The following is an 18,593-nucleotide window of genomic DNA, read 5'->3' as shown; positions in this document are numbered from 1 at the left end:
TCAACCTTTTCCCTTCCAATGTCGTTGGTTCCAATGTGGACAATGACCTCCTGCTGGCCCCTCTCCCCCGTGAGAACATTCTGCAGCCTCTCTGAGACATCCTTGATCCTGGCACCAGGGAAACAACACATCATTCTGCTTTTTCTCTGCTGGCCACAGAAACGTCTGTCTGTACCTCGGACTACAGAATCCCCTAACACAATTGATCGCTTGGAAACCAACGTTACATTAGAGCCAGTCTCAATACCAGAAACTTGGCTGTTTGTGCTACGTTCCCCTGACAATCCATCACATTTTCCAAAACAGCATACCTGTTTGAAATGGGTATATCCACAAAAGACTCCTGCCCTAGGTGCCGACCTCTCTTACCCTTCCTGGAGTTAACCCATCTATGCGACTCTATCTGAGACTTTCCCCCCTTCCTATAACTGCCATCCATCACGTACTGTTGCTGTTGCAAGTTCCTCATTGTTTCTAACTGTCTCTCCAACCGATCCATTCGATCTGGTAAGATCCGCATCCAACAACATTTATGGCAGATATGATCCGCAGTAACCCTTAAACTCTCTTTAAACTTTCACATCTGACAAGAAGTACATATCACTGCAAAGGCCATTTTTGCTCCTTCACAATCTACAGACCCAGAAAGTAACACCATCTTATTCCTCTACAAAACACTGCCCCAGGTTAAATTAATAGTTATGGCTTATATTTTAAGTTTAATCAAGAGACTTATCTCCAAAGACATATAATCAAGAAAGAACCCACTCTACTCACTACTGCAGCCTTTCTATTGGATAGACTTAAAACAACGACTAACTTATCTGATTCTGTGTTGTGAACTTTGCCCAAACAGGTTCCTCCAAGATTAGTTGTGAAATTCACTGTTTGTTAATTTTCCCCGATTCACTCTGATGTCCAGTGATACATGAATTCAAAAACAGTAAAGGCAGTAAATGTGCAAGTTCTTTCTCTCTCTCTCTCTCCTGCACTGTCCTCACCATGTGCTTCCTTTGTCTGTTCTTCTCCCTTTTAAAACTGCTGTTGTTTTGACTTTTTTTTCCCCAAAGTTTAAAACAATGCAAAAGCACATAAAACAGAAATCACCTCCAACACCGAAAATACCTCAAAAAAAGGAGCCACTGTTACAGCCAGAAATTTTTCTCATCCTCCATCTTGGATTACCCAGAATCCTTTTGTTATGTGATTTTTTTTTTTACTTTGTCCACCCCAGTCGAACACTGGCACCTCCAAATCATTCCTAGCTCAGTACACCCCCAATTTTGGTGTCATCTTCAAACTTACTCGCTATACCTCCTATGTTTACATCCAAATCATGAAAAGCAGTGGACCCAGCTCCGATCCTTGTGGCACACCACTGGTCATGGGATTCCATTCTGAAAAGCAACCCCCCACCACCACCCTCTGTCTTCTACCTTCGATCCAGTTCTGTATCCAAATGGTTAGACTTAACTTGAGCTTTTTTGAAAAGGTGGCTAATTATCTTGATTAAAAGTTGTGCAGAAAATGTGGTTTATATCAATCCTTGCTGTTTATTATGTACGTTAATGACTTGGATGTGATTATAGAAAGTATAATTAGTTTGCAGATGCCACTATAATTGTTGTTATGTTGACAGTGAGGAGGATAGTCTCAGGCTACAGCCTAATACTGATCAGTTGGTAAATTGGACAGAGCAATGGCAAATGGAATTTAACCTTGATAAGTGTAAGATATTCCATTTTGGAAAGTCTAATCAAGGAAACGTACACACAGTGAATGGTAAGTCCCTGGGAAGTACTGAGAAACAAAGGGACCTTTGTTTCTCAGCACATAGATCCCTGAAAGTGTCAGCACAGGTAGACAGGGTAGTGAAGATGACATATGGGATGCTTGCTTTCATTTTAGCTGAGGCAGAGAATACAGGAGGAAGAAAGTCTTACTACAACTTTATAACACTTTAGTTAGTCCATAGATGCGATACCATGTGCAATTCTGATCACCACACTATTGGAACAACATGATAGCACTGGAGATAGTGCAGAGGAGATTTAACGGGATGTTGCCTGGGGGATTGAAAATCCCAGTTATAAGGCTCTTTACAAAATTGTAAGAGGCATAGACAGGGGAATTTTTCCCCATGCAGACTTGATTAAGCCCAGAGGGCATAAGTTTAAGGTGAGGACTAAGTCATTAAGAGGGGTTTTAAAAAAAGATTTTTCACCTGGAGGGTGATAGAAATTTGGAGCATGCTGCCTGAAGAGGTGGTGAACATAGATACTGTTGCAACATGTAAGAAACATCTGGATGAGCCCTTCAGGACCAGGGCGTGGTAGGCTATGGACAGAGTGCAGAGAAAATGGAATAAGCATAGTTTTATGCTTCTTGGTCAGCATAGAAATGGTGGGCCAAAAGGCCTATTTCTTTGCTTGATGACTTTATGAATCCTGCAGCAAATAACTCACCTCCTCACTCCCCAAAGACTCTCTACAAGGCACAAGTCAGGAGTGTGATGGAATATTCCCCACCATCTGGATGAATGCAGCTCCAAAAGTGCTCAAGAATCTTGACACCATCCAGGACAAAGTGGCCTTTGTTGTTGTTGATCGACATCACATCACCACTTTCAGCAGTCAACCGTCAACACTGCACAGTGGGAACAGTATCTAACATCATACTCACCAAGGCTGCTTCAACAGCATCTTCCAAACCTGTGAAATTTTCAGGGCTATCACAGGCAAATTCCTCTCCAAGAAACACACCGTCCTGATTTAGAGCTGTATCGATGTTCCTTCACACTTGCTTGGTTAAAATCGTTTAAACCACTCCCCTTAGACTGCTACCATTCTCGAAGGCGACTCACCACCAGCAATTAGGGATGATCAACAATTACTACCCACGTGCGTTGAATGAATAGAAAATAGAATAAAAAGAAAAAAAGTACTGAATTGTTCACAGAAACAATTACGGTAATCACAGCTGTTTCAGAGGGAGCAAAGCTAGTTTGAAATAAACGGGTTAAGGCCTCAGATGGAAGATTGTGAAGTAAAGAACTTGTCATTCCCATTACCAGCAAGTTGCTTTATTCCATTCCCTGTAACAACTCTCTTATTTTCTTGGCAGGCGTTTGTAAAAAAGTGGCTCCAAAACAAAGATCACTGGATTGGACTCACTGATTCTGACTCTGAAGGTGATTGGCGCTGGGTGGATGGAACAAACTACACTTCCTCTGTAATGTGAGCTCATTTTCTGATTGTACATTTTGGACAATATTTGGGACACTAGACACAAAACAAAAAGCTGAATGTGTTTTGATGTTGAGCTTCAGCTATTTCGTTAGGCTGGAAAATTAATTTAGAGATAAATGAAGTGAAGCCTGGCAGGACAGGAGCTGTCTAAAGGGCATTATGAGATCCCTTTAAGTTGCAAAATGACATCTCTGGTGTGTGTACACACACATCAGTGTACACCAGCTTTGTTTCAAGCAGGCAGACCTTGATGTAACTCATCCAGACCTCTAACCTCCAACCTCAAACTCCCACATCTGAGCACACCCTCAGTGGCATGCAGCACCTCCCAGCAGTGTTCTTTAAAAAGACCAACAACTAGTTACAGGTCAGTTGCTGGAATATTTATTCAGCGCATTGCTACAATTCTGTGTATTTTCCAGAGCATTTCTCGACTTTTTAAATGTTTTAATAGAGTATAAGGAGTAATTTAGCTAATTTTATTTTGGTGACTGAAGGATTTGTTCATAAACCAGTTACTTCCAGTGCTGCCTGAGGAATGTTTATTCCTCACATTGAGAATGACTGGGACAGTGAGGAGAGGCCATGCAGAGCATGACAAGTTGCTTGAAGAGGAAGGGAAGAATAAAAGTAGCTATTTTCAACAGGTACCACAATGGCAGAGCTTATAAGGGAGCACTCTTGATAGAGAATAGCTTTTTCCCGAGCTTTGCTGAAATTGCATTACATACTGGTATTAAGAGGGATAGCATCAGTCTTACTTCTACTCCCCCACGAAGATATTGCAACAATGGTGCATTTGTTGTAAGGATTCTGGACCCTGTTTAATTCCACACATTTATTAATGAAGGTGACCATCCAAACTTTGCTGACAGGAATGGGGTCCAATCTCTGCACAAAGCCCTGTGCCAAGTTAGTACCAGATTCTTCAGTGCACCTTGAAATTTGGATGCAGACCTTCTGGCAAGATTCTCAATTCCCTGAGCACTTTAAAGTGCATACCCATCACTCTTCCTGTATAGCCTGGGCATTGAAGTTGTCTTCTGCATCATCTACAGCCATAGCAGAGGGTAAACCCACCTTCTGGTGAGCTGGCAACTGAGATTTCCATTCTCTCAGACCCGACAGCAATGCTCAACGTTTGCAGATCCTAATTCTCTTGTACCTTTTAAATTGCTCACAGTATCTATCTCTGACCTGGTGGTTGTTTTTGTCAGACTGAGTGACAGTGCATCTTGACTGTCTTCATGCTCACTGTCAGAGCAGGAAGCAGCATTTAGGTGTTTGAAATGATACAGAGCAAATGTTTGTTTTGGATAACAGGGAGGGAGAAAATAAGAAATGGATATTTAAACCATCCACTCACTTGAAGATGATCGATGGAAGATTAGATATTGTAGTAATGTTTGTAGACATCAATAATGACTTGAAAACTTTGAAAATCAGTGATTAGCTGAGGTGATACTTTAAAATTCATATTTTTAAATAACTTTTGCATTAGATGACTAAAACAAAATGCTATTGACCAAACATCATTTTTTTCTGGCAGACAATTATTGCAACTGGAAGCCATATTTGTTGTTGCACTGGAAGTGCTTGGCTTGTGGAGTGGCAAGTTCTGCAGCACAAGTCTCCAATACTGATGCCAGAATGTTAGGGCCTATAGTCTTTGCAGTGTCCAGTGCCTCACATCATTCCTTGATCTCAGGTAGAGTGAATCATTGGCACAAGACTGGCATCTCTTTTCTTTTAATAGATAATTTTATTGAAAATTTAACATGTTTTTACAAACTTACAAAATAATGCACACAAATACAAACATTAATATACAATTAAATATTAAATAAATAATAACCAAAACCTAACAAACAAAAAGAAGAGATAAAGAAAAAAAAAGAGAAAACAAAACTCAACTAACTACTAATCTAACCTATAACTAACCAGAGTGTATAATAAAATATATTACATTACTCGAGAAAAAAAAGGATAACATAGTCATTAAATAGTGAAGTGCATGCTCAGAACAAATTAACATCAAGTCATAATAAAACCCATATTCATGCAGGATTCCTTCCCCCAAGGTTCCCCGGACCAGCCAGAACCACTGCCACAACTAGATGAAAGCCCTTGACAAAATGGCTGAAATATCTGTATCTATATAATTCAGGAAGGGCTGCCATATTTTATAAAATAATTTAGTTTTTTGGAGCACCATATTTGTAAGGAAGTCAAAATAGTGAAGTGCATGCTCAGAACAAATTAACATCAAGTCATAATAAAACCCATATTCATGCAGGATTCCTTCCCCCAAGGTTCTCCGGACCAGCCAGAACCACTGCCACAACTAGATGAAAGCCCTTGACAAAATGGCTGAAATATCTGTATCTATATAATTCAGGAAGGGCTGCCATATTTTATAAAATAATTTAGTTTTTTGGTGCACCATATTTGTAAGGAAGTCAAGGGGAATACATTCCATGACCAAATTCGAATACCAATTCGAAAGTCCTGGAGGGCCCTCAGCTATGCGGTTTACTAAGATATTTTTCCTTGCACAAAAGGAGAGAATGGAAAATAATTTCCTCCCGTGCACATCCAGGGAAGGTAAGTTCGAAAAGCCCAGGAGAAGAGATACTGGATCTACTTTAATTTCCGCTCCCAAGATTTCTGTCAAAGCATTTGCAACACTGACCCAGTATTTACGGATCTTACGACATGTCCATAAGCAGTGTGTGAGAGTGCCCACCTCTATTTTACATTTGGGGCACACTGGAGATGCTCCTGCCCTAAATTCTGCCAGTCGTTCCGGTGCTATATGAGTCCTATGGAGTATTTTTAACTGAATGGCTTGGGTTCTATTATAGATGGAGATTTTTCTGGCACTTTCCCAGATGTCATCCCTCATTTCTGTGGATATTTCCAACCCCAATTCCTGATCCCATGTTCTAAGTAATCATTCATGTCTTCCGAAACTTCGTTATGTAATAAATGATAGAGAGTGCTGACCGAGGGTAAACCCATTGGCCACAACACACTTCATTCCCTATCTGATTTATAAAGGCTATCTAATAATGTAATCTCGAATTTGAAAGTATCGAAAGAGGTCTCGATTAGGTAGTCCAAATTTCTGGTGCAGCTGTTCAAAAGACATCATGACCCCCTCATCAAACAGATCCCCTAAACAGGAGATACCCCTGGATCTCCAGGATTTGAATGAGGCATCTGTGAGCCCCGGTTGAAAACCCCATGCCCACACTATAGGAGTATAAGGGGAGGTTTTATGTGAATTACCCTCGTTTTGCCACATTATCTTCCAGGCTTTAATTGTGTTTAATACTATAAGGTTCTTACAATGCTCCATAATGACTTTCATCTTATTAAAAATAAGAGGTTAATAAGAGGACACTTTGTTTGAGAAGTCTCGATGTCCAGCCAGAGTGATTGCGGATCAGACGAGACCCAATCGGCTATGTAGCTTACTAGAGAACTCAGCTGATATTTCCTAAGTCTGGAAAATCCAGCCCTCCCCTTGCCTGTGGAAGCTGTAGCTTCTTTAACTTAATGAGGGGCCGTCTATGATTCCAGATGAAAGAACCAAGCCAACCTTACAATTTGTGCAATGCCGGCCTCGGCAGGATCACCGGGAGCATTCTCATAGGGTATAAGAGACGGGGCAGGACATTCTTTTTAATTAGAGCTATTCTACCTAGCCAGGAAATTGGAATATCCCCCCAACTTTGAAGGTCCTGCTTTATTCTTTTCAGTAGATGCATAAAATTGACCTTGTATAGCTGGCCAAATACTGGGGTGATAGGAATACCTAATTATAAGAATAAGAGACCACTGAAAGGGAAAATAAGATCCGTCCAATAAGTGGGACATACTAGCGAGGACACCCATCGGCATGGCTTCCGATTTTGAGAAATTAATTTTGTAACCTGAGAGTGCACTAAATAAATTAATAATCTTGGATCAGGCGGGGCACGGACATCAAAGGATTACTGAGAAAAAGGAGAACATCATCTGCATAAAGGGTAATTTTATGTTTACCCATGCCAACCCTTGGGGCCGTTATATTAGGGTCAGCTTCCACTAGTGGCTCAATTGTTAGCGTGAATAGTAACGGTGAGGGAGGACATCCCTGACCCACACTGAAGCTATCTGAGCCTAAACCATTAGTGATCATGGCTGCTTTGGGGTCATTATACAGTGTTGAGACCCATTTAGCAAATACCTTTCCAATGCCAGACCTTTCCAGTGTATAGAACAGGTATGACCATTCAACCCTGTCCAATGCCTTCTCTGCGTCCAGTGAGACTACTATTCCCAGTACTTTTTCCTGATGACAGACTTGAATCACATTCAAAACCCTTCTAATATTATTAGATGATCTACGGCCCTTGATAAACCCCGTCTGATCCTTTTTTATGATATATAGCAATACCCTCTCCAGCCTCAATGCTAATGTTTTAAAAAGAATTTTAAAATCTACATTTAGCCAGGATATTGGTCTGTATGATGCGCAATCTTCTGGGTCCTATCCTTTTTTGAGAATGAGAGAAATATTCGCTTCTCTCAACGAAGGCGGGAGGCAGCCCTGACTATATGAAGTTAAAAATCACACAACACCAGGTTTAATTGGAAGCACACTAGCTTTCGGAGCGACGCTCCTTCATCAGGTGATAGTGGAGGACACAATTCTAAGGCATAGAACTTATTGCAAAAATTTACAGTGTGATGTAACTGAAATTATACATTGAAAAATACTTCGATTGTCTGTTGAGTCTTTCATCTGTTCAAATACCATGATAGTTTCACTTCTTTCATGTGTAAATCACAAAACCTTTTTTTAGAAGTTGCATTCTCAGGTTAGCTGTAACAATGGGTGTTAGCTCGACAATATGTTGAAGGTGTTAGCCCCCTGTGTTCTCTGTCTATGCCATAGTGTTTAGATTGATTCTAATTTAAAAAGTGAGATAACAGAGTTTTCCATGAATTCATGCAGTTTTTGAACAAACTACAATGTAACTCTGCCCCTATGGACAAACCCTACGCATACAGCAGATCTGTTCACATGTGGAGGAACGGGACGGGCACCTGGAAGTACTCAGGGATGCCCTCACAAGAACGGGGTATGATGCCCAACTCATCGACCGCCAGTTCCGATGTGCCACAGCAAGGAACTGTAATGACCTCCTCAGGAGACAGACATGAGCTGCAACTGACAGGGTATCCTTCGTTGTTCAGTATTTCCCAGGAGCTGAAAACCTACGCCTGCAAGATGTGTCAGAGTGTGGACATGGATACCACCATTATGCATGGGGTCGCTTCCCACCATGTACATGGCAGATACTCATGTGACTCAGCCAACGTTGTCTATCTCATACGCTGCAGGCAAGGATGCCCTGAGGCATGGTACATTGGGGAAACTGAGCAGAGGCTACAGCAACGGATGAATGGGCACTGCACAATAATCAACAGACAGGAGTGTTCCCTCCCAGTTGGAGAACACTTTGGGTGACCATGCTTCAAGGCAAACTTCGGGACAGGCAGCAGCGAAAAGTGGCCGAGCAGAGGCTGATCGCTAAGTTCGGTACCCATTGGGAGGGCCTCAACCGGGACCTTGGGTTCATGTCACACTACAGGTGACCACCATCGCACTATACACACACACACAGACACTCCTACACACACACACACACACTCTCTCACACACACACGGACACACATATACACAGACATGCACACAGACACTCACACATACCCTTACAGACACACACACTCCCACACCCACACAGGCATCCTCTCAGAGACTTAGACAACTCCACACTCATGCACACACATATACACTCTCTCTCACAGACACTCACAACCCCCCCACCCCAGACACACGCATACAGACAAAGACCCACATGCACACATATATTTTGTGGGGTGAATTTGTATTTGCAGAGTTACATTGTACTTTGCTCAAAAACTGCATGAATTCATGGAAAACTCTGTTTTCTCACTTTTTAGATTAGAATCAATCTAAACATCATGGCATAGATCATTGTCTAGCTATCGCCATTGTTAACAGCTAACCTGAGAATGCAACTTTTAAAAAAAGGTTTTGTGATTTACACATGAAAGAAGTGAAACTATCATGGTATTCATACAGTTGAAAGACTCATCAGACAATCGAGGTATTTTTCAATGTATAATTTCAGTTACATCACACTGTAAATTTTTGCTATAAATTCTGTGCCTTAGAATTGTGTCCTCCACTATCACCTGATGAAGAAGCAACACTCCGAAAGCTAGTGTGCTTCCAATTAAACCTGTTGGACTCTAACCTGGTGTTGTGTAATTTTCAACTTTGTACACCCCAGTCCAACACCAGCATCGCCAAATCCTGACTATATGAGTAGTTGTACACGTCCATAAGTGGACCAGCTAGTACTCCTGTAAACCCTTTGTAGAATTCAACCTGAAATCCATCTGGAATAGGTTTTTTACCGCTCTGAAGCTGCCTGATTGCGTCAAGTACTTCCTGGGTTGTTAGGGGATCGACACCTGTTCCGGGATTAAGTCCGGAAAGGCCAGGCTTTTAAAAAAGGACTCCATCTTCTTGGCTCTATCTTCACAATCCTGCGATTTATACAAAGTAAAACTTTCTGAAGATTGAGTTGATCCTTTTATGATCAGAGTCAGAGTACCAGCACTTTCCCTGATGGACGCGATAGCTTGAGGGGCCTTTTTATTACTTGCTATAAACGTTAGGTATCTACCCAGGCTTATTGCCATATTCATATAATCTTTGCTTTGCAAATAATATTTCCCTCTTTGCCGTTTGGGTAAGCGCGGTATTCAGGGCTGTCCAAAGGGCCATAACCCTTTGTAATTTAGCAACAGAGGGCCTATCAACGTACGCTGTCTCAGCTGCCTTTAAGCGAGCCTCAAGTAGACGCCGTTGTTCTCCCTTTTGGTTTTCCTGGGTCTCCGAGTATGAAATGATCAGACCTCGTACATAAGCCTTAATGCTCTCCCACATCACCAACGGGGTTACGAGCCGTACCTGAATTAATTTCCAAAAAGGTTTTGAATTCTTGAGAGAAATATTTTACGAATTTACTATCCTTCATTAAGAAAGAATGCATTCTCCAATGTCGGGGGGTCGTTTCATTGTTCCTAGTCTTGATTTCCACATACACTGCAGCGTGATCAGAAATTGTTATATTACCTATTTTGCAGGATAATATGGAATTCAAAAAGGTCGAAGGGCCAAAAAACGTATCAATTCTAGTGTGACACTTCTGCGGATTAGAATAAAAAGAGAAATCTCTGCCTTGCGGGTGGAGGCATCTCCACACATCTACTAATCCTGGCTCTTTATTCAAACCTGCCAATTGCCTGGATCCGGGGGATCGACCCACAGTACTCTTCGGTATCCTGTCTATCTCCGGGTCCATGATGCAATTAAAATCTCCCCCTATAATTGTGTAGCGAACCCCGAAAACCATCAGTTTGGAAAATGCTTCCATTATGAATTTGAAAGGATGTTCCGGGGACAATAAAGATTCAAAATCCCATATTCCTCTCCATTTACAAGGGCTTTAATCAGTATGTACCGTCCAGATTCATCTTTTATCTGACTTAAGATTTTGAAAGGGAGATTCTTCCGAATGAGAATGACTACTCCCCTACTTTTTGAACTGAAAGATGAAAAGAAGGCCTGATCAAATCCACCCTGTTGTAATTTCAAATGCTCTTTATCCAGTAAATGTATCTCCTGTAAGAGAGCTATATCAACCCTTTCTTTTTTGAGGTTTGATAGCATTTTCTTCCTTTTGATTGGCGAATTACTCCCCTTGACATTCCAGATGCACCATTTAATCGAATGACTAACCATAATCCTCCAGGCAAGTCTGAGACCCCCAGGAGGAAGAAACCCATCTAAAGCACCCTGAGCATAGACCATAGAAAATTCACAAAAATAGAGATTCTTTAACACACTCACGCCAATATAGTAAAAAACTATTTCTAAATTATAAAAAACATACTTAAGAGGAGATTTTCCCCCTTGCTTCCAGGGGACATCACTTCCTATTTGAAAACCCATCGTATCCTCTCCCAACTAGCGCCCCACCCTCGACCCAGGCACCCCATAATAAAATAGAAAAATTAAAGTGTACTATAAAGCTAAAGTTAACGGTGAGTACCCTACCCCCCCCACCCATACGAACACCTGGATACATTTAGTAAAGATAATACCACGTATAAACATATAAAACTATAAAGTTACAGTCTCAGCAGGTAATAACTAAGTATAATAACACAAAAAAAGAGTAAAAACCCCGCTTTAAAAGAAAGAAATAACATAGGACAAAGCAAATGCCCCCACCCCCCTCACCTGAATCAACTAAACCGCCCGGCCTATAAAGAAAAAGCAAATCGCATAGTGGAGAATAAATAAGCCCCACCCCCCAGAAATGATATTAAACAATAAAGGAAATAAGGGAAAAAAAGGGTAAACCGGGGTGGGGGAGCAGAACAGCATCATTAGCCACACGGGTTAATTCTTACAATCTATTTAAGAGAGTCCAAAAACTCCTTGGCCTTCTCCGGTGATCTGAGGTTATAGACGGATCCTTTGTGGTTAAAACGCAGCGTTGCTGGGTAGCGCGAGGAGTACCGGATGTGTAAGTCCCTTAGACACTTCTTCGTTTCATCAAACGCCCTCCTCTTGCGGACCAAAGCTGGGGAGAAATCCTGAAACAGCATAATCCTAGATCCCTTATATGTCATGGCCTGGGGATCTTTCTCAAGGGACCTGGAGGCTTCCAAGAGCTTTTGCTTCTCTCTGTAGCACTGAAGCCGGAACAGGACCGGGTGGGGGCGCTGGTCCGATCTGGGCCTGCGTATAGCAACCCGGTGGGTCCACTCTACCCGCACCTGGCCTGATCCAGCCTCCAGCTTCAACATCTGAGGGAGCCACTGCTCCAGAAACACTGCAAGCTGGCCTTCCATTTCCCGTTCGGGAAGGCCGAGCAAATGAATATTTTTTCGGTGACCCCGATTCTCGAGGTCATCGACGTGATCTTCTAAGGCCTGGACTTGCTGTTCAAGAGTCCGGACTCGACCCATGGCTGGTTCCACAGCAGCTTTAGAGGTCACGGCCTTTAGCTCCGCCCCTCCAACTCGGTGTTCGATCTTTTCAATATCTCGGTCGTGCTTTTGCAGTGCGACCGAGAGCGACTGCCACCTGCTTCTGGACTCCTCCATGAAGACGTCGATCTTCTCTTCCAGCTTGATAATTACTGCAACAAGGCTCGCCAACGTAGGTAAGTCCCCCGGGGCAGCTGCGGACGTCTGTGCTGCAGCTGGGGTGGGGGGGGGGGGGAGGGGTTCTTGCCTGCTACGAGCTGCGGGCATTCTTTCCCTTAGTCAGTTTGGCAAAGCACCAAACTACTCAAGTTTGATGCAAAATGATTAAATGTGTTGAATAAAACTTGTTTTGAATGGTTTGGCAGGTGGAGGTGGGAAGCCCATTTTTCCTGAGTCTTGGGCAGAGCACTACAGACTCAGACTTGCTAGGTCGCCGCCATCTTGGTTCTCCTGACTGGCATCTCTGATGCTAGGGTCCACTGCAGGTGACCAAGATGGATTATCCACTCTATTTCTGGCTGAATAATGCTGCAAATGCTTCAGACTTATCTTTTGCACTGATGTATTGGACTCTTCCATCACAGAAGATAGGAGTATTTGTGGAGCCTCCTCTTCCAGTGAGTTGTTTAATTGTCCACTACCATTCACGTCTGGATGTGGCGGGCTGACAGAACTTCAACCTGATCTCAACAAAGCATGCTGGGGAAATTCAGCAGACAGACAGGAGACTGGATGGACACAGCGAGCCAGGCAGAGTCAGGAGGTGGAGAAGTTGAAGTATTGGGTGTAACCCTTCTTCAGGACTGGGGGTGGATGCATTGGGAGCTGCAGATAAAGGGGGTGGTGGGGGCAGAGCGGTGAAGTGGGGTGAGGTGACGACAGGTACAGGGTACAACCTGGTTGGTCAGTGGGAGGAATGAAGTTGTTGGATTAGAATGAAGGTTATTTGAAATTGGAGAAGGAATGGGAAGGGGAAATTAAATAGGCAGTGACTGGGAGGTCAGGTTGGCCCCTGCGAGTTTGGCTGCGATGCTCGGTGAACCGTTCCCTAAGTTTACATTTGGTCTGCCCGATGTAGAGAGGACCACATCAGGAGCACCTGATGCAGTAAACTAGGTTGGAAGAGAGGCAGGTGAACCTCTGTCTCACCTGGAAGGGCTATCTGGGGCCCTGGATGGAGATGAAGGGGGTGCTGTACCAACACGTTTTGCATCTTTTCCGGTTGCAGATAAAGGTACCTGAGGGTTCAGGATGGTTGGTGGGGAGAGTGGCACAAACCAAGGTCTGTCTGTCCTTGCAGCAGGCAGAGAGGGATGGGGAGGGGAAGATGTTCTTGGTGATGGGGTCTAGTTGGGGTGGGCGGAAATGTTTAAGAATGATGCGTTGGATGCGGAGACTGGTGGGGTGGTAGGTGAGGACAAGGGGGAGTCTGTCTTTATTGCGTTTGGGGTGGGGAGTTGTTAAAGCAGTGGAACAGGAAATGGAAGTGATGTGGTGGAGGGCTGTCTGAATCACAGGGAGGAAAAGCACATTGTTCGAAATAGGTGGACGTCTGGGATGGTCACGAGTGGAATGTCTCCTCGTCCAAGCAGATGCGGAGGAATTGGGAAAATGGGATGAGTTCTTACAGAATAATGAATGGAGGAGGTGTGATCCAGGTAGTTGTGGGAGTTTGGGGGTTTATAGTGAACATCCGTCTGGAGACTGTCGCCGGAAACAGAAATGGAGAGGTCAACAAATGGGAGGGAGGTGTCCGAGATGGACCAAGTGAATTTGAGGGCAGGAAGTAAGTTGTGGACAAAGTCATGACCTGCTGCAGCTCAGCCTGCTTGCAGGCTGCTGTAATGAAGCAGTTATCGATGTAACGGCAGAAGAGTTGGGGCACAGTGCCTGCGTAGGTACTGAACAGTACTGAAGGTACTGGAGAAATTCAGTAGGTCTGGTAGCATCAATAGAGAGAGAAAAACCCAGTCTATTTCTTTCTCCTTAGATGCTGTCAGACCTGTTGAGTTTCTCCAGTACTTCCTGGTTTTATTTCTTGCAAATGTCCAGCAGTAATCTCCTTCATGATGAATTCTGACACCTTCTCTATGCTAGACATCAAATTAAATGTTTTGTTTCTCTTCATTTTTGACTGGAGGGGTTATAGTTGCTACTTTATACAGGATTCTCTCTGTTTGTTTCAGATTTCCAGCATCTCTAGTACTTTGCTTTGATTTGTTGGTTGTTGAGATCTTTTAGTACTGTCTACCATGCACTGATTTCTCTGATTTTCTGTGCCCTGTACTGTGGCTTCACCAAGTTGACAAGTTTTTGATGCACCAGGTGCTACTCTTAGCATGCCTTCCTGCACTCTTCACTCTGCCAGCCATGAGGTTACAATCGTCCACAGTTCTGCTGCTGTTGATGGCCCATAGCACCTCAATGATGCCCAGTTTCGAGTGCTGAATCCCTTTTGCTCTTAACTTACTGACATGTATAGATGCATCCGCAATAGGTAGTTTGGGGAGGTCAAAGTCAAAAGTCGATTATCCCTCGTGTTGATTACCTCAACCTCAATCTCAGTCAAGCCGATGTCACTGGCCAGCTCAGTCAGCAGAGGTCCTACTGAATCATTCTCAGCGCTGGGCACAGTTCCCCCACACACAGTACATTCTGTGCTCTGAGTTCAGCTTTGAATTCAAGTAATGTTCAGTATGCTGCAGAACTGACTTATTAGCCCAGAGAGGGCATTAGATGAAGGTCAGCAGGAGGTTTTCTTGACCATGTTTGACTGGACAAATGGTTGAGGACTTTCCAAGATTATTCCCTCCCAACCAGAAACTAGTGTGCCATCACGAATGTGTCTGACCTAACTGTGGAACAGGTAAACACCCTATTCTGTTGATGGTGGTGTTTGAATGTTTGGATTCTGTGGGTAAGATGGTCACAGGCTATTTCTTGACTAGTCTGTGAGACAATTTTGGGTCTGCGCCCCACACCACACCCTCAGCCCAAATGTTAGGAAGGAGGTATTTTCAAGGTTAGTAAGGTGAGGTAAACTATTGTCTTTTCTGGTGCCATGTCAATGCCAGTTAATCCATTCGGTTTCATTACTGTGGTTTAGTACAACCAACAGGCATACTCAGCCATTCTTAGAAGTTCAACTGTTTGAGTCTCACTGGGATTTTGCATTAATTTGCAGTATGAATTCTTATCATGAATTGTATTTTCCTCTTTTCTTTAGGTTTTGGTCTGAGGGTGAACCAAATAATGCTTCTGATGAAGACTGTGCAGAAATATACAGTAATGGAGAATGGAATGATCTATCATGTAATGTCTCTCAACATTGGATCTGTGAAAAGCCAGCACAGTTTAATTCTCCTTAATGTTCCACCAGTGGAAAGGGAGGGAAGTAAATCACTTTGAAGTGCTCAGTCTGTTGTACCTTGGGTAAACAACTCTAAGCTGGGATTGGCAGGAGAAGGGAGTAGCAAGTGATCTCCCTCACTCTCCTGACCGTAACGTTCCAAAATCCCACTGAAAGCAATCAGGCTATTCCCCTTTATCTCAATTCAGCGATGTGAAGATTCATATGTTGCACGGTCCCTATATTCCTGTACTATGTTGATTCAGATCAATAATTACGGTATACTGTGGATGCTGGGAGATATGTAATAAGAACCATAGAAACTCAGGTGGTCTGGCAGTGTGTGTGGTAAGTGAAAGAGTTAATATTTTAGTTCTGAAGAAGTTATACTGGACTCAAAACATTAAATCTTTATGGCTCGCCATAGATTCTTCCAGACCTGTTGATTTTCTCCAGCACTTTCTATTTTTATTCCATATTTCTGCAATGTTTAAGGGATAGTGTAAGTGTTCTGTCCCTTTCACCCACCAGCCCAATCCCATTGAAGCAAAGGAACTAAAGGGATCTTAAACATGTTGGCTGTTTAGAATTCATGACATCTCACCTCCTCCTTCAAGGGATGTAATGGATTATGAGCCATTCTTGCTCCTTTAGCTCTCAGTGTGTGGACAGAAAAGCCCACCGCCATGGTTTTGCTTCAGCCTAACCTCAGAGAGATGAGCTGCAGCATGGTATCATTCTCCTCCCCCTCTTCCCTCCATCTCTGCCTCTCATTTCTTCCTCCCCACCCCAACGCCTGTCAGCCCTCCCATTCCCATACTCGGTGCCCCTGCCACTTGCATGTCCTCTAACACCTCCCCTTTCCTGGGAGACCATTGTTTAACAAGGTTACCTGATTAGATCAATGGGTCTGTAACTCAGGGCTGAAGGTTATCAAAGGCCAAATATTTGGAAAATTAGCAGCTGAAACCAGATTGATCTGAACATTTTTTGCGACTAGGCTTCATACAATTACAGCACTTTGTATGATCTGCAGTGAACACAAATGCTTTGAAGCTACTCTAAATGGATGGAATTATTAGACTTTGTACGAGTTGAATCATTTGCTCTCCCTTCCCTTGCTTTATATTCCCAACAAGACAATGGACTAGTGGACCAATATCAAATCAGCATAGCGTTCAGTGTGCAATGCAGTGAGTGTGTGAGATTCAGGATGAAATACTGCAAATAACCCTGCCCTTGCTGAGTAATTCATATTCAAAGCAAGCAAAGAACTATGATGCTGCTTCATCAATTAATTTCTAATATGACCTCGTTGTGACTCACCAATACTTTCTCAAAGGACAGTTCAGGTTGGACAGCAAGAAACAGAAATGCAGAAAATAGGAGCAGGAGTTGAACATTTAGCTCTTCAATATGATCATGGCTGAGTACTCAATTCAGTATCCTGCTTCCACTTTCTCCCATACTCTTTGATCCCTTTCGCCCTGATAACGCTGTCAAATTTCTTCTTGAAAATATTCAGTGTTTTGACCGGAACTGCTTTCTGTGACAGAGAATTCCACAGGATCACCACTGTCTGAGTGTAAATATTTTGTCTCATCTCAAAATCTGTATGGCTTGCCGTAGATGCTACCAGGCCTGTTGATTTTCTCCAGCACTTTCTATTTTAATTCCGTACTTCCGCAATGTTTAAGGGACAGTGCACTGTTTGTACACTGAAGTGTTCTGTTCCTTTCACCCACCAGCCAATCCCATTGAAGCAAAGGAACTAAAGGGATCTTAAACATGTTGTGCTGTTTAGAATGTCCAACCCTATATTGTTAAACTGTGACCCTGGTACTGGACTCTAGTTAAAGAATGAAGAACAATACAGCACAGGAACAGGCCCTTCAGCCCTCCAAGCCTGCGCTGATGTATTTTGCCCTTCCACATAAAACTGTCTTAAGTTACAGGATCCACATCCCTCTGGACCCTTCCTATTCATGTATTCATCTCAGTACTTCTTGAATGCTGCTATTATATCTGCTTCCATCAGCTGCTCTGGCAGCATGTTCTGGGCACTCTTCACTCTTTGTGTAAAATAACTTGCCTCACACAAATCTTTTAAACCTTCCCCCTTGCACCTTGAACCTGTTCCCCCTAGTAATTGACCCCTCCACCTTGGGAAAAAGCCTCATGTTTTCCACTCTATCCATTCCATACACAATCTTCTAAACTTCTATCAGGTCACCCCTCAACCTCCTGTGTTCCAGTGAAAACAAACCCAGCCTATCCAACCTTTCCTCACAGCTAAAATCTCCCATACCAGGCAACATCATGGTAAACCTTTTCAGTACCCAGTCCAAAGCATTCACATCCTTCTGATAGTGTGGTGACCAGAACGGTACGCAATATTCCAAGTGTGCTTGCCTAAAGTTCTGTGAAGCTACAGCTCATACTCAATGCCCCTTCCAATGAAGGCAAGCATGCCATAAGCCTTTTTTACTACCTTACCTGCCTGTGCTGCCACCTTCAGTATTTTGTGGACCTGTACATCCAGATCCCTCTGCATATCAATACTCTTAACGGTTCTGCCATTCACTGTATAATTTCCACTTGTACTTGACCTTCCACAGTACATCACCTCACATTTGTCCAGATTAAACTCCATCTGCTATTTTTATACCCATGCCTCCTACTGATCTATATCCTGCTGTATCATCTGACAATCCTCCTCACTATCTGCACCTCCACCAATCTTTGTATCGTCTGCAAACTTATTAATTAGATCAGCTACATTTTCTTACAAATCCTTTATGGAGATCACCAACAGCAGAGTTCCCAGCACTGATCCTGGTGAAACACTA

At 43.1% G+C, this 18,593-nt stretch overlaps 1 protein-coding gene across 1 annotated transcript in view; it reads left to right on the top strand.

The window, feature by feature from the left end:
* Nucleotides 1–17,927, top strand: part of LOC122552159 (CD209 antigen-like protein C) — a 48,178-nt gene extending 30,251 nt beyond the window's left edge. Inside the window, exons 4-5 of the mRNA XM_043694679.1 lie at nucleotides 3,124–3,236; nucleotides 15,622–17,927. Coding sequence (XP_043550614.1) covers nucleotides 3,124–3,236; nucleotides 15,622–15,763 — 255 coding nt within the window. The 3' untranslated portion in view covers nucleotides 15,764–17,927. The remainder of the gene's footprint in view (nucleotides 1–3,123; nucleotides 3,237–15,621) is intronic.
* Nucleotides 17,928–18,593: the final 666 nt, after the last annotated feature.

The sequence above is a fragment of the Chiloscyllium plagiosum genome, chromosome 8 (assembly GCF_004010195.1).
Source record: "Chiloscyllium plagiosum isolate BGI_BamShark_2017 chromosome 8, ASM401019v2, whole genome shotgun sequence".
NCBI classification, from domain to species: domain Eukaryota; kingdom Metazoa; phylum Chordata; class Chondrichthyes; order Orectolobiformes; family Hemiscylliidae; genus Chiloscyllium; species Chiloscyllium plagiosum.
The sequence above is the reverse complement of the archived record's forward strand: the minus strand, read 5'-3'. Positions and strand labels throughout refer to the sequence as shown.